The sequence below is a fragment of the Polypterus senegalus genome, chromosome 13 (genome assembly GCF_016835505.1).
Source record: "Polypterus senegalus isolate Bchr_013 chromosome 13, ASM1683550v1, whole genome shotgun sequence".
Classification (NCBI taxonomy): Eukaryota; Metazoa; Chordata; class Cladistia; order Polypteriformes; family Polypteridae; genus Polypterus; species Polypterus senegalus.
The window spans coordinates 39252122-39267893 of NC_053166.1; the positions used below are offsets into that span (position 1 = coordinate 39252122).

The 15772-nt window shown below is 37.9% G+C and overlaps 1 protein-coding gene across 1 annotated transcript in view; it reads right to left on the reverse strand.

The window, feature by feature from the left end:
• ube2b (ubiquitin-conjugating enzyme E2B (RAD6 homolog)) overlaps positions 1 to 15212 on the reverse strand; it is a 33875-nt gene extending 18663 nt beyond the window's left edge. Inside the window, exon 1 of the mRNA XM_039774814.1 lies at positions 15027 to 15212. Within this exon, the coding sequence (XP_039630748.1) occupies positions 15027 to 15070 (44 nt within the window). The 5' untranslated portion in view covers positions 15071 to 15212. The remainder of the gene's footprint in view (positions 1 to 15026) is intronic.
• Positions 15213 to 15772: the final 560 nt, after the last annotated feature.

Consider the following 15772-nt stretch of genomic DNA (forward strand, 5'->3'; position numbering starts at 1 on the left):
TCGATCGAGGAGGGATTACTGTAACGGGTTTCTACATTACACTTTTAGACCCAGAATTGTTACAAAGGTTTAGCAGTATGGTTTGGATCATTGTCCTGCTGCAGAGTAAAGAGCTCTCCAATGAGTTTTGACATGTACTGTGGAATCTGAGCAGACAAGAGGATATTCATCCATTTCCTATATAAAAATACTCACAAGTTAATGCTAAAAGTCTAACTGCTCATTTGATTTGATTCAGGTCAATGCTTACCAGACTTAAAAACCGAGTCACTGTACATATACTTGTGGATTACATTGTGTACTGAAACTAGCATTATTGACTATAGTGCTTTACTAAAGTGACTGTACTGGCATATGCATATACCTTGCTAACTTTAAATACTGAGAAATGAATTCACTGTACAGCCACTTAAATTTTACATTTATTCAGTTACAGTGAATAATAGTTGTTTTCTTGTGCTTTAATATCACTAGATGTGAAGCTTTAAATGGAAATGCAGGAGGACAAGCACTGAGCAAGCTTATGAGATAATTGGCCTCCACTCGTTAGCATTTGTGAATATCATTACCTAATACTGCAAAAAAATACTTTCCAAAATACCACAGAGACAGCCATGCACATTTTAATAACAAAGAATTTAGATTAGTTTATGTGTTTTGTGAAGTGGGATTCAAAATATGGAAATACTCTACAAAGCAAGGGATCTTACCAAGTTTTTTTCCCCAGCAGCACCTCTTTTGAACGTGGTAGATGTTTATGCAGTGTTCACCAGAAGCAGAAGGAGCTTTGGGTGCAGTTCCTTTGATTATGGAAGAAACTGTAAATAGCGCTATCACAATAAGTCTCTAAGCCACATTCAAATTAAAGGTGTGGGGAGGATGTGAAAGAATATTTAGCATTTTTTGAAGTAACTCTTCCCCTTTTAACCGGCTTGTCTTTCCCTATTCTAAATTTAAAGAAGTCAAAGATGAACTCTTAAATACAGATTAAGTCTTCTGTTGGATGATAGTCCTTATCCGAAGATGCCTTATTACAGTCTTGTGTAAAAATAAAGAAAATAAATAATTCATTTTATGCTTTAAATTCACACTCTTCCCATCAAGTCTACTAATATATATATATATATATATATATATATATATATATATATATATATATATATATATATATATATATATATATATATATATATATATATATATATATATATATATATATATATATATATATATATATATATATATATATATATCTCACTATAGAGAATCATAAAAACAAAACTGTCAAGCTGGATAGACAAGGTGATGCAATGCTGATGCACCAAGTGATTTTCAGACAAAAACACAATTTGAAAAAATGGAGACTGTAATTCAAGGGTCATTATGCTGAATTTCTAACATGCACAAGCATCTGGGCCACTATGTGCAGTTCTCATCGGAGTGTAATAGAAAAACAGAGCAGCACCGGTCTATTCATGGATGAGTGACCAAATGAATCACTGAACTAAATGGGATGATCTGCTTTGATTAACAGAAGAAACTGAATCTGTTGAGGAACTTAACTAAGGTTATCAAAACTCTTGAACGCATTTTTAAGGTTGAAACTATTGAATTCTTTCATTTAAATATTATGAGGGAGTGTGGGAGAGATGAAAAACACAAAGCACTTTATCATATAAAAGTAAACCGGTATATTCATCTTACATTAAGATATCAACAAGATGAAGCAAAGAACCTGAAAGCATGTTTTTATATGATATAAGGGGACATCTTTGTTAAACAAACTCCATTTAAGATTTTAGGTTTTTAAGGTTCAACCAGTGTCTTAACTAGGCATTCATACAATATCCAGGTGATATAGCAACAGATCACTAGTGCCAAGAAGAAAGCAAACAATAAAAACTGAGTTACCACCCCTAAACATGATTTTAATAAGACTTAGGAACACCTCAATGCCACAGAAAAAAAACTTCAACTAAAGTTCAGTATAGTACATAAAAACAGTATTTTGTACTTTTGTTTTGGTCCATGTCCATGTCTAAATTCAATTTCACTCAAATAGCTGTAGGTAAAATTGACCCTGGACTGGCCGCTTATACAGAACAGCGATTAAAAAAAAGTTATTACCAGTTTTTGACAGAGCAATTTTTTTTGTTGCTGTTGACATTCAGAAAGCTCATGTCTGGTTGTAAATTATACTTGACTACTTAAAATTTAAGACTGACTCCATTCCACTTTAAAGCTGCCGATATACAGTAATCCATGGTACCTGAAGGAATAATTATGCTATTTTTTTTTTTATACTGTTGTAAAAATAAACACACACACACACCCACCCAGTACCTATGTTTGTTCAATAAATAACTGAAACATACTATGAGATGTGGCACAGAGTAGGCAATACACACTGAATTATCACTTAAGTAATGCATATCTCCCAAAACTGCAGACTGTTGAATATGAGCAAGAACACCATATAAATAAACACTAGCGATACAAAACAATCCCCATTAAAGCACATGGTACTCGTGTTCCAGTCAAATTTCCTTGTGTGCTTGATCTTTGTGTTTGTGTAGGATTTCAAATTTGTATGTGACTACTCCAGTTGAAGTTAAATATATATAATAATTTTAAACAACTCTTTAATATTTGAAACAAAATTAAAAGTTTCAAACTGTTACTGCAGTTGATACAGTGTTACTTGTTGGATAACATCCCTGTGCGATTAAATGCATAATCAGATTCAGGCTGCAGCCAACCTTAATGTGGAGATGCCATTAATGGGGAAGCAATCTTGTACTAATGTCAATAAAAATATTTAATATAAAAATAACAGCTTGGTTTTTGTAATCACAAAAAGACATTATGCCAATTCCCACGGCAAACTGATTTAAATCTCTTCCAATATGTAAGCGTACTATTATTTTACAAATAAAACATAAAATATACGGAACAGTTTGCTGGAGCCCTGAAATTTACAAGCTACCACCAAACACTTTTATTTTGCTTGCTCCGCCTTTAACTGTCTCTATATAAGAAACATCACCTGGATGCACTAGGACACATCATAAGTGATGTATCATGAGGTCATCGGGCGTTTCAGGTCTCACAACATCATACTCCCTCACTTAGGTGACCCAGCCAGGGTTGATCAGTTCCCAACTTGTATCCCAGTAGCGATCCACACATCAGCCCTCTTCATCCAAAGCCACCTTGAGGCTTTCTCTACGGCTATACTTGCGGATTTAATGGCGCTCTTCTTGGCAGCTCCCGTTATGCCCAATCGTTTGAGGACCCTGCAGAGCGAGTGTCCTGCAAAACCTCTGCAGCCAATTTCTATGGGCTCATAGAGTACCCTCCAGCCTCTGTCCCTGCACTCCTCCACCAGCTCCTGGTACTTGGCGTGTTTCCTCTCGCTAGCTTCCTCGATACGCCCTTCCCAGGGCACTGTCAGTTCCAGCATGATCAGCTGTTTTGAGGCCTCAGATGTAATGATCATGTCTGGCCGGAGTGGTGTTGTTATAATTTGCTGCGGGAACTTTAGCTGGTTTCCCAAGTCAGCCTGCAGCTGGCTGTGTGGAAGAGGCCTGTTATTACTCCCGTTCCCTGGGATTGCTCTCCCGCTTTAATGAAGATAATTGCCTTCTATGGGCCATGGAGGAGTTTGCTTGTCTTGATGGCTGCAGCCAAGCTTTCAACAACTGCCTTGAGCACCTTGTCATGTCACTAGTAGCGGCCGTCTGCCAGTACCTTAGGGCAGCTGCCGAGGAGATTTTCTAGAGAGCCTCTTCCTGAACAAAGTGAGCAGGATGGTGTCTCACTCTTTCCCCAGACGTAGAGGTTTGCTGGGCTTGGCAGGGCATCGTAGACCGCCTGCACCAGGAACCGGACATGAAAGAAATCTCCCTGCATTATGTCCAACCAGGTGATCCTTCGCTGGAGAGTACTCTACCACCTTGTCCACACACCCTGTTGCTGGAGTCCTACTGCCCTGCTTACTCTCTCTTCCTCCATCCCTGCTTGGACCTCTTCCTGGAGTAGATGGATACTCTCCTTGCCCTGGGCCTTGCTGACCTGGGTCGTTGGGAAGTAGCCCAGACCTGCTCTACCTGTTGCCACGGTGCCCACCAGAGCCTTCTGTCTCAGGCGAGACTCTGCCATCTCCACAGCCTTCTCCACCTGCCATTTCCTGCCTGTCCTCACCTCAATGCCAGCTGCATGCTGACACCTTACGATCCTTTAAGTCCCTGTACTGTAGGGCTTCTCTGGTGCGTGCTACATGAATTCCTCTGTAAGGCCGCTAAATGGTAGCTGCATGGGAGTCCCAGCCACTTCTGAAGAAAGCTGCTGATCTTCTTTTCAAGGGACTCAACTGTTGAAAGCGGGACTGCATATACCAGCAGAGGCCATAGTACCCGGGGCGGGATTGAGTGCTGATAGATCCAGGCTTTAAACCTACCAGGCAGGCCAGACCTATCAACTTTGGTGAGCCATGTCCCAAGCTCCTGGGTGGATTTCTGAATAGCAGCTGTGTCTTTCAGACTTGAGTCAAAGACTTTCCCCAAACTCTTGACTGGCTGCTCTATGATGGATGGGATGACTGATAAGTACCGCTTTGCTATTGCGGGAACAGTCACCTTCCCCTTCTTCAGCAGCATGGACCTTGACTTGGAAGGCTTAAAACTCATCCTTGCCCAGGTGAGGAGTCTCTCAAGTCCTTTTAGGATCCACCTGCTCCCTGGGACCGATGTTGTCGTGATGGTTAAATCATCCATATAGGCTCTTATAGGGGGCTGTCGTACCCCGACTTAGTCAGGGGCCCTCTGCATTCTACCTCGGCTGCCTTGACCACCATATTCATGGCAAGCGCAAAAAGAATAAAGGAGATGGTGCACCCTATTATTATTATTCCCTTGTCTGATATTTCTGACCCAGAAGTGACCCCTATCCTGAAGTTGTTACAGTAATCCAGGATCAGATCCTTGATTTTCCTTGGAACATGGTGGTGATGTAGTGCAAGCTCAACCAGCTTGTGTGGTATAGGCCCATAGGCATTGGGCAGGTCCAACCACAACACAGCAAGGTCGCCTCCGTTTTCATAAGCCTCTCTCATCAGCTGAGTTACCACATCTGTGTGCTCCTGGCAGCCAGGGACTCCAGGAATCCCATCCTTCTGTACAGAGGGGCCGATGTAGTTATTCTTGAGGAGGAACTCTGTCAGTCTTTTGGATACGATGCTGAAAAACACCTTTCCTTCTACACTCAGCAGGGAGATCATTTGGAACTGGTCGATGTTCCTGGAATTCTCCTCTTTAGGGACCCAAACTCCCTCAGCACACCTCCACTGGTCAGCAACTTTCCCTCTTCACCAGATCACCTTCAAGTTCTTCCACAATTGCTGGAGAAGCACAGGGCAGCGCTTAAAGACAAGGAAGGGTACGCCGCTCGGGCCTGGAGTGGAAGTTGTTCGGGCTGCCTTGATGACCTCCTCCACCTTCCTTCAGACTTGGCTTACCCAGCTTGAATGTTGTTATTGGAAGGGCAGGGTTGATGAGGGCTTTACTGGCATCGAGATCTTGATCCCTCCTAGGATCGCTCAATGTGTCCTGGAGGAAGCACTTCACTTCCTCCGAAGAACACACAAGATGTCCACTGCACTTATCCCCTAGCAGTTGTTTCGTAACACCAAAGGGATTGGCAATAAAGGCCACCCGCCTCCTGTGCTACTCTGCTCTGCGAAGGGTCTAACTCTTTTGCCTGTTGCATTTCAGATACACTGCCACTACACCTAAACCCTGATTGCAAACAAAGTTAAGTCTACTGTATGGAACACAAACAACACCACAAAATGTATTTTAGATAATGAAGAAATTTCAAGAGTATGTGCAGGTTTTATTAATGGTAACACTAGCAATTTAAAAATCAGAAGACTTATTTACAGATTAAGCATCTTTATTTTTGAATGGTTACCTTGTATTGTCATTAACAACAACTAATGATAATAAAAAGAGGAAATAAAGAAAATCACAATGCAACCTCCAGTACATTTATTATTAAGGCACATAAAGCACCTTAATTTATATTAGCCAAAGTCATGAAATTAACTTGCCCTCAAGGTCTGTGCGTTTCAACAATACTAAACACACATGCAATTGACGCTACCTCAGAAAAAAAAAAAAATCTAAGAATTTCTAGCAGGAGGGCAAATGGATAAAATTGCATAAATTGTCAGAATGCTTTCTCTGTGATTAAGTCAGTCTGCAGTGTGCACAGAGATTCCCGTTTTTTTGTGAAGGGCTGTCCTTTTGAGTGTGAACTTCATTAAAGCTGCTATTTTCATGTGCACATTATAAGCATAACAGTTATAAGAATGTCATTCTTTAAAAGTATTCTTGTGTGTCTCTTTTGTTGGTATTGTATTACTGTCACTATTCTGAGAAAACATGCAAGTAAAAGCTTTCACTGCCAGGCAAACAATATGGCCCGATTCCCTTCTTCGGGTACTTTAGCATTAAAGCTTCTGTCAGCACTGTGCCCCAGTGTAGTCGCAAAAGACTGACCTGTAATGTAGTTCTTTTCCTGCCACTAAAATTTGAAATCCTAATTAAGCTGGATATTTATTCAAGCTACCAAGAATTAAATTTAGGCCGGTTTTTCTTTATTTTAAAATTCAATTTGTATCTATTTTTGGCTATGTATTAAAATTATTGTAATTGGTTTTTAATAAATGTCTAGAAATGTTTATACTTCAATTACAAGTTACATTCATCATAGCTTATTACACAAAATATTGTTTCAATATTGTTTTGTGTTAAAAGTGACCTAATGAAATATATCATATTGAAAGATTTTCCATTGCATTTGAAAGTAAGAAAACCCCTGCTCTCAAAGAGGAATATAAAAGCATAAATGAATTTACACTACAAATTTGGATTTTTGGAGAAATATGCTATAGACAAATAAGGCGACTTATTACAAGTTGAGGGTGCTTGAGGACAATGCTAGATGAAACAAATAAAATAATGATCCAAAAATATTTTGGCAAACACAACTAAATAGTGTAAAAAAAAAAAAAAAAAAAGAAGGAAAAGAGTATTGTAATGGTAAAACTCCAGATCAAAATCATATTGAATAACTCTGGCTAAAACATGGAGACGGATATAAAGGCAAGTAAAGCCAAGAATACTGTTGAATCTATTTGAACTAAAAATAATGAAATTGATTTGAGATTTTTTCATACAGTACATTGTGGATGAAATTAATTTTGTAAGAAAAGTTTGCAAACCCAGCCGCCATGGTGGCACAAGCCTTGCAGCACACAACTGATGTACGAATATAACACACAGCGTCATAGTAGCAAAAAGGTGATCTCTACACTGGCAAAAAATGACCTATTAAAAAAATAATAATTAAAAAAAAAATAGCTAAAAAACTAAATGAATTTAATGCACAAATATAGGTTCCTCTTAGATGTATTTCTGATGTTCTCAATGAGTGACAGACATCTAGATTGTCACATAGGAATTCAAAATGTGATATGCTTCTACTTGCATATTATGATAGATTTACTAATAACCAGGAAAACAGCTGGACTACAAATTAGCCTGCGAGTACTCCAGAACTACAAGCCTATATACAACAACTGCCAGTCCGTATAGAAGAACTGCAAGTAAAGAAACCACTTGGATTTTTCACAAATTTGAGCAAAAAAAAAAAATACCCAAATCCTTGGCTATATGCATAAAATACTAAAGGTTGTGTCTGTCTGTCACATGATTATTTGCACATTGCTGGGGCTAGCACATTAATCTTGGTCTTAATCAGAAATTATGACATGAAACATGCTAGTGAAGCAAAAAAATGTGAGGTGGCAGCAACCTCTGAAAAAGGTATCAAGGCTTGAGTCTCTTTTATGGCAAACTGATCAAGAAGGTGCCATGGCAGACATAAAATGAACAACAGTAACACCGGCCGAGTGTAAAACACATTACAGAAGCATATTACATGATAGGAAGAATGATACCTACGGCATCCACAGGCCGTCAGTCACTTACAGCTCTGCACCCTGCTGGTACCTGCAAAAAACTGGGTCTAGAACCTTGCTCTCAGTCTTAACCGAATGTTTATGGCATAATACATTTTACAAAATAAAAAAATAAAAAAAAAAAAAAATTGGAGCTTGTGCCAATCTTAGCAAACTAAACTAATTGACAAACTGACATGGCAAAAAAAAAAAATAAATAAAATGGTGCCATCTGCTCAGAGCCTTGCTGGTGGGCACAAAAAGATTATTGTAATAAAATCTCAACCGTCAAAAGCCCATGTATTGATAATCCCCCGACACAGGCTACATACATCTGTTGAATTCAAAATCAACTATAAGAATTATATTTATTAATCAGACCATGGTGAACAATTCCCTAATAAAAAGAAGGAAAAATTAGACCAGTGACATCTGTGAAGCTTTATTTTTGCTACAGGGGAAAAAAAAAAAAGTCTTGGCAAAATGGAAAAGCTCAGCTTCATCTATATGAATCACCTTTATTTGAGGACCAGAGGTCTGCGTTTTCCTGGTTTATCTTAATATTTTCATCTGTCACAATAATATTAATAATTGAAAAATTACTTCTAGTGTTACTAATTGCTCTTCACGTAGGCCTGTGGTAGTTAATCAGTTCCCCGATTGTGTCATGCTCATTATTTGCATTTTTTTTTGGGATGGCAATACTTGAATATTGAATCAGAGTACCCTGCATAGGTAAAACATATTCAAAAAGTAATTAAAGTGTTACATGTAATGAAAACTGCAACACTAAAACAACAAAGTTGTCACCAATGCTACTTGGCGGGACCAATTGGGACCAGTAAAGTTGTTCCAAACTTCCTAAAATCCATTTAATTGGATATTGTCCTAAGTGAAAATCATCTAGTTTCTGCCCTTAGATACAATTACTGTGTTCTGCCACAGCTACCTAAAAAAGAAAAAAGAAAAACAGAAGGACACTGCCTCATTTGTGACTCCACGCATGACAATAAATGTTAAAGCCAAATGTAGTATCTGCAGTTTGGAATTACTACAATATCTGACCAAATGCTAAGAGCCAGGAAACTTAAAGGGCTAATCCCCAAAATATTTCATTTAGGAATATTCATTGTAGTTGTTTTATTTCCAAAACCACTTTTTCATGGGTCCATCCATTAATCCCTAGTGCATCATCCACTAGGCAGGTATTCCTGGTACTTTATCTGTTTTGGGAATTCCACCCTCTCTCTACTTTTTACAAACACAATTAATACACAATCACCCTGATGCATTGCTCCACTGATGCCTTCCACGTCTTTGTCACTAGCCTCATCCACATTTTTCATAAAATTGTGCGATTGTACTTGTTATATAACTCATTCAAGTAAGCAGTTAAAATTTCAGTCTAATGTATTAGTTACTTGTTATGTATAGAGTACTGTCTGCAGTGTGTTTAAGTGCACGGTTGCATAATAAAAATCAGTACATTTAAATGGAAAAAAAATTACATTGCATATTATATGGTCTGCTGTTGGTAGTAATTTGCACTGTGTGAGGTAAAGGAGGTGAAAGAAAAAAAAAAAAGTTTTAATAAAAAGGCACTACTGCCCAATCCTCCCCCCCATCACTTAATTTTGATAAACAAGTAAACTAAATAACATAAAATAGCAAAGACACACCCCTTTACCGAAGGCTCTGCAAAAAGGAGACACTGGAGTATCAGTGGTTTGCCTTTTAAAGGATTATGCAAGGATATAGCACATGCAAGGGTCCTGTACAAGGATCAACTAATGCCTGGAAGGTAAGAGTACAGTACAGTACAGTCGACCCTTGATATACGACTGGCCTGACATGCGAACAACTTGATTTATGACCAACGTCTTGCATTACGACCCGAATGCGGTCACGTGTATCCGCTTGTGCGATTGTAAACAAACAGCCAAGAGCGTTCGTAAGCGTCAGTCGGAGCCCAGATACATGTGTTTGTGGACGTAATTTCGGTCAGTGCAGTGATCTATATATATAATTCACTAATACCATGGCAAGCAAGACGCATAACTGCTAAGGAAGGAAGAGAAGGTAACGAAGGTAAAGAAAGCGATTGTTAAGGGATGTTAGCTAGTGGGCTGGCGCGGCACATGATGATGTCATCAGTCTGAGTCAGCACCGGCTTGCTTTGGAGTGTATTATTACAGCAGTTCACAACACAGCCAGCATTGAACTGAGTGCTTGACTACGGTCTTTATTAACTTGAGAAACAGCGATCACAATCGAAACGAATAAGGAAATTGTGCAGAAATATGAGAGTGGCGTTCGTGTGACCGATCTCACGGATATGTACAGCATGTCGAAATCCACCATCTTGACAATTTTACAAAGAAAAGTTTTGCATAAGGAGGCTCCTTCTAAACAATAACCACCTTCTGTTTCATTCTCCTCTTCCTGCAGCCCAAAGATGTCAAATTAAATGGCGAGTACAGTATGAAATTGTTGTTTCTTGTAGGCTAGGCACTTTATAACTTTGGTTAGTACATTAGAAAAATTTTTGGTGTTTTGGTAAATTACACATTATACAACCCCTTTTTATTATGAAAAGGTTAAGTAAGTGTTGCTGTGGGAGGTTCGGAGCGCATTATGGGTATTTCCATTATTTCTTATGGGAAAAATAGTCTTGACTTACAACCAACTTGAGTTACAACCAGCCCTCGCGAACGAATTGAGTTTGTAAGTCAAGGGTCCACTGTATTTGGGTGTTCATGCAAACACCATGTATTTTTATTTACAACTCATCTGACCTTGCTTGAAAATTGCTTTGGTTAAAAAAAAAAAAGAAATAAAAAGAAAACCTCCGATTATAATAAAATGATTCTAAATACCCTAAGGGCATAAATCAAAAGTGCAAGAAAAATTATTCTAAGATTCCAGAACAAAAATCTGGATTTCTTCATTTGTATGCTTGCAGCAATTTTCCTGCTATGTGTAAAATACTCCCCAACCAACCCCCACCCTTAGCTTATGGCTGCTGCCACTACAAATGTTTAAAAGTATAAATTCAGAACTACATTTTGGCAAAATTTATTTTTAATTTTCTTTAAACTTAACAAGCCTGTATTTTATGGGATTTTCATTGCACGGTTTGACTCTGGCCACACAAGAGGTGCTTTAAATACTAATCTCAGTTTAATCCTTATCTTTAAGCTACACAAAAATGTCATCCTGAATTACAACATACATACACACATACATACATAGACACACAAAGCAATTTTAAGTCACCTTAACTAAAAGTATCTCATATTTTAAACATAAAAAGTCATGTTCAACCATTGCCCTATCTAAAAAAAATATTCTTCTATTACACAATTCTAACCTGAACAGGGTGGTTATAAATAAAAGGCACTGAGGAATGGATATTTGGTCAAGGTTAAGAAAGGTACACAAAAGTAATAGTGTCAAAGGAATAGGATCCCAGGGAAACAGATTAAAGATGTTAAATATTTCAATTAACTAGGCTATGGTGCAATGCCCCTCATACCAACACCTGCCAAAAACAATTATTAAAACTATAGCATTACAAGTTTAAAAAAAATTTCAACAGTACCAGAAAAGGAAATGAGACAGATGAAAAGATGCTCTGTGGATAAAACAAATAGTTCACATGGCCAATACCACAATGACACATAAGGCAAAGAGAAAATTAATGTCTGAAGCTAGTAACGTTATAGTAAACTTTACTCTGATGCAACTTGAATGAGTTAATGATAATTAGTAACATTGAAGCTGCTGTTTGTATATTAAACATAACAAAACCGATAATTCATGTCCCATTTAAAATTATAGTTTGTCCTGGCAATCACCATTTAATAAAATGTGGTTATTCACAGAATAACCTATGAGCTGTTAACAGAAAGGCTATTGGGCATGAATATATGCAGGTTCTCTGATGCTTTATGTTATTAGATTGGACTTGTTTTACAACAAAAATCTGAAACCTTAATAAAAAGAAATTCTACTGAAAAAGGCATAAGACAATCCTCACATTGTTTAACAAAAAAAAAAGCAAAAAATAAATAAAAAGTATTAACAAAATGACTACATATCATGAAAGAGACTGAAAATTCCTAATTTCCTACAGTATCAAAGGTTTGAAAAATGAAAAATTGATGTTTTAGAACACCCCTTGGGTTAACTAATTTTGACTGACGACTTACACTAGGTTTTACAGAAGCAGTTACGGAGTGTTAAATAGTGTATTAAATGTAACTACGAACTCACAAGCAAACAATTTACTCACAAAGACCAGGCTTGTAATTTTAAAAGGACATGGACATTTCTCCAGAAAGCTGGTGATACACTCCTAAGCCAATGGTTCTCAACGTTCAGTCTTCCGTCTTTTTTTCCAGTTTCATAATTATCAATTATTCAATATACCTCATTGTTTTAATCAGCTGACCCTTCCCTCTCCATTTAAAATCTTAAAAAGGTGCAGTAGCATCAGATTTATACTTATTGAAAATTAAGACATATTTGTATCTTTAGTTTTAAATAATTTTTGATTTTATTTTTTCCATGGAGTTAGCTTTCTTAATTGTATCTGAATATTGGCAATGCTGAACAGAGCAGACACCAGCTCAAATGACGCTAAAAGGAGCAACTATTTTGGGAATACTCACTTGTGTGCTTATTATTAAATAATTGTCTAAATAAACCGTTCATTAAAAAAAATATTTAAAACAAATACTTAGTTAATTCTTACCTAACACATATTAGAATAAAAATACAGCATAGCCAGTTCGTAATTTCTGGATGGTTGTGAAAAATATACAAATAACACCTTGCTGAATTAAGATGAGAGTACAGTTAAGAGAAGGATGCCGGCATTTACAAATGTAACTAACCATTTACACTCTTCCACAAAACCAAAGTGTACCTGATGAAATAAATGTTGATAAGCATCTAAAACTAATCAGAAAAGGTTGTTGATTACTTCCACAAGTGTCAGCTCACTCTGCTTTTCATTAAATCTCAGACTTTCTATCAAAATTAAAAAAATGTGAAAACAAAATATTAAAAATCAGCAATTGTAATGTAAACTACAGCCAAGCAAAAAATGGAGATATTCTCTAGTACTAACTGTACTTCTAGTAACTAACTGGTATAACTTGACATAAATCACTTCCAACTGCATGCCTGCACTTTTAAATCAAAAATACTTCAATGGCATGACAAAAGAAAAAGCATTCTACTATTGCATTAAACATACCCATGCATCTATTTTCTAACACAATTTGCCAATCCATTGAAGGTAGGGGACACCTTCTTATGCACATACTATTACTCCTACTGGAACAATTTAAAAGTATTTATTAAAATCACATACACCTCTTTTGTATATGGGAGTTAAAAGGTGAAGAACCCTGGGAATAACCCAAGCAAAAATCCTGGGTCTCTCAACTTATAATGAAGCAACACCAACCACTAGAAATGCAGTCAAAAACAACAAAGACACTACAACAGTATAAGGAAATACACTTATAGTTAAATAAAACACACACACACACACAACTTGACATGTTATAATATTGAAACTTTATCAAATGAACTGCCGTAGTACTGTCCCGTACAATACATATTGTTATGATGGATTTTGGTAATTAGAATCATCTTGATAGCATTGGCACAACCCTGGGATCCCATTTAAAAATAAAAGGCAATCCCAAATTTGATTACGATACTGCCCAGTTATACTCTACCATTCCTCCTGCTTTAAGCAAAAGTGCCTAAAATTATAAAAAATATACCGGAAGCAGCGGTCTCCTCCAGTCACTTCAGCGCAAAAAAAAAAAAAGTTTACCATTATGCGAAGAAAACTACTGGAAATCAATTGGTGTTTTGATCCATCTCTGTGGCTTACTTGTACTCTTGCCGAGTATATGGAATGAACCGGTGTTCTGTTGGTGCAGTTCTATTATTCCAATGGGCTACAAATCTGGCATACCAGTAAAGACCAGGATAACTCTCTAACGTATTCGGCATTAATTGGGAAATCTTTTTCAAGGACTGTCTCTAATCCAGTTAGATCTGGAACTGGGCTTTGATCTCTCCAGTTCTATCACAATTCCCTTCTGCGTACTCCAAGAACACCCGAGACGGATGCTTATTTCACGTTAAACCTTTGACTTTGGAACTGTATTGAAATGAAATGATATTTAGCACCAGACAAAAATAAATTCCTGCTCCAGAAAGTACATACCATTCTCAAACCCGCTTAACCCAAGTCGGGAGCGGCTATTTAAGATAAGGAAAGAAAGCCCCCTTCCACACTGGCAAACTATTTTAAAATCCACACAAAGACCAAGCGTCAGATCATAACCCAGAAATGCTACACACTGCGCCACGGAGATACCCTCCAGAAAACACAGTAAAATGTACTTCTTAAAATTTAACGAAATGGGAACAATAATATGCAGTCACCTGTTAAGCTAAGGGTACCTTACAAGCTATAGTAGTGGAGTACCTGACCCTCTCAGAATACCACGCGCTCAGACTTCCCCCAAGAGAACCCCTGAAATGCGGTATACAAAATAAACATGCAATGAAGTTACACTGGGGTGGGACTGACACACAGCTTCGTGACCAAGTGCCCATTTCAAATAACGGTATTGGCTGGCATGTCTGCGGACACCTGTCCTTTCAAAGCTTGAAGCCAACATCGTTATGAACTGAGGGAAATGCAGCCCCAAAATTAAACACAACCCCCCGCCTTAAATCATTACAAGTCAAACAGCCAAGACGACAAAGTCAGTACGCCCCCTTGTTACGGAAAGCACCCCACAGTGCCTGTCCGTCCGCTGGCTATCTGTCCGCTTCTACCCTAGAAAGGACAAGTCTGCAACTGCCTGAACGCAGCCTCTGGACTAACTTGCCTACCTGCTCTGCCTGGGCCTACTCTACCGCCTAGTGCCGGTAAAATGAACGCCGACACTAACACAGCAAGGCTTACCTTTTAAAATCTCTCATTAGTCGCCTCCTGGCTGGCGTAGACATATCTCCCAGATGTTTAGCTTACACAATATTCTGCGTAAAAGCGAGTCCAAAACCGGCAAAAGCAGATCCACTAGCCCCTCTTTTAGCTCTTTTATTTTTCTCCTTCTTCCAAACAACTAGGCTGACGTCACAAACTGCTAGGGGAAAAAAAAAAACTTCACCATGAAGCGTTCCACTATTTGACAGCAGAAATATGAAGAAAATGTATATATTAAACTAAAGCATACATTTTAACACATAGATTTTACCCCATGTAAGTGCAATCGCCCACTTATTTAGATAACCTACCCCCCTTTTTATGGCGGATATTGATAAATGATTCACGATAGTGACAGAAGGGCTCTCCTCCCTCCAACAGCCAGTAGATGGTTTAGTCCTGTGGTTGAGTGACAGCAGTCTTCCGGTACATAACAAGCCAAGCCAGCAGGCCTGCAGAAGCCGCTAAGTCTTTGCGGCTGCGAGTGTAATTGTGTAGGAGCGGCTTAGTGAATACTTTAAGTATTGATAGATAAAGTGATAAATGTAATGTCGCGTTTTTAGTAGACTAAAAGAAAATATTAAACGCGATTAGAGGTTAACAAAACAGGCTAAACAGTTTTCAGTGTGTGGATCTCAATGCATAAACACAGGGTAGATTCCTTTTAAGAAATCCTGTAGCATCACTTGACCTTGAGATAACTGCAACATTCCTAGAATGCATTT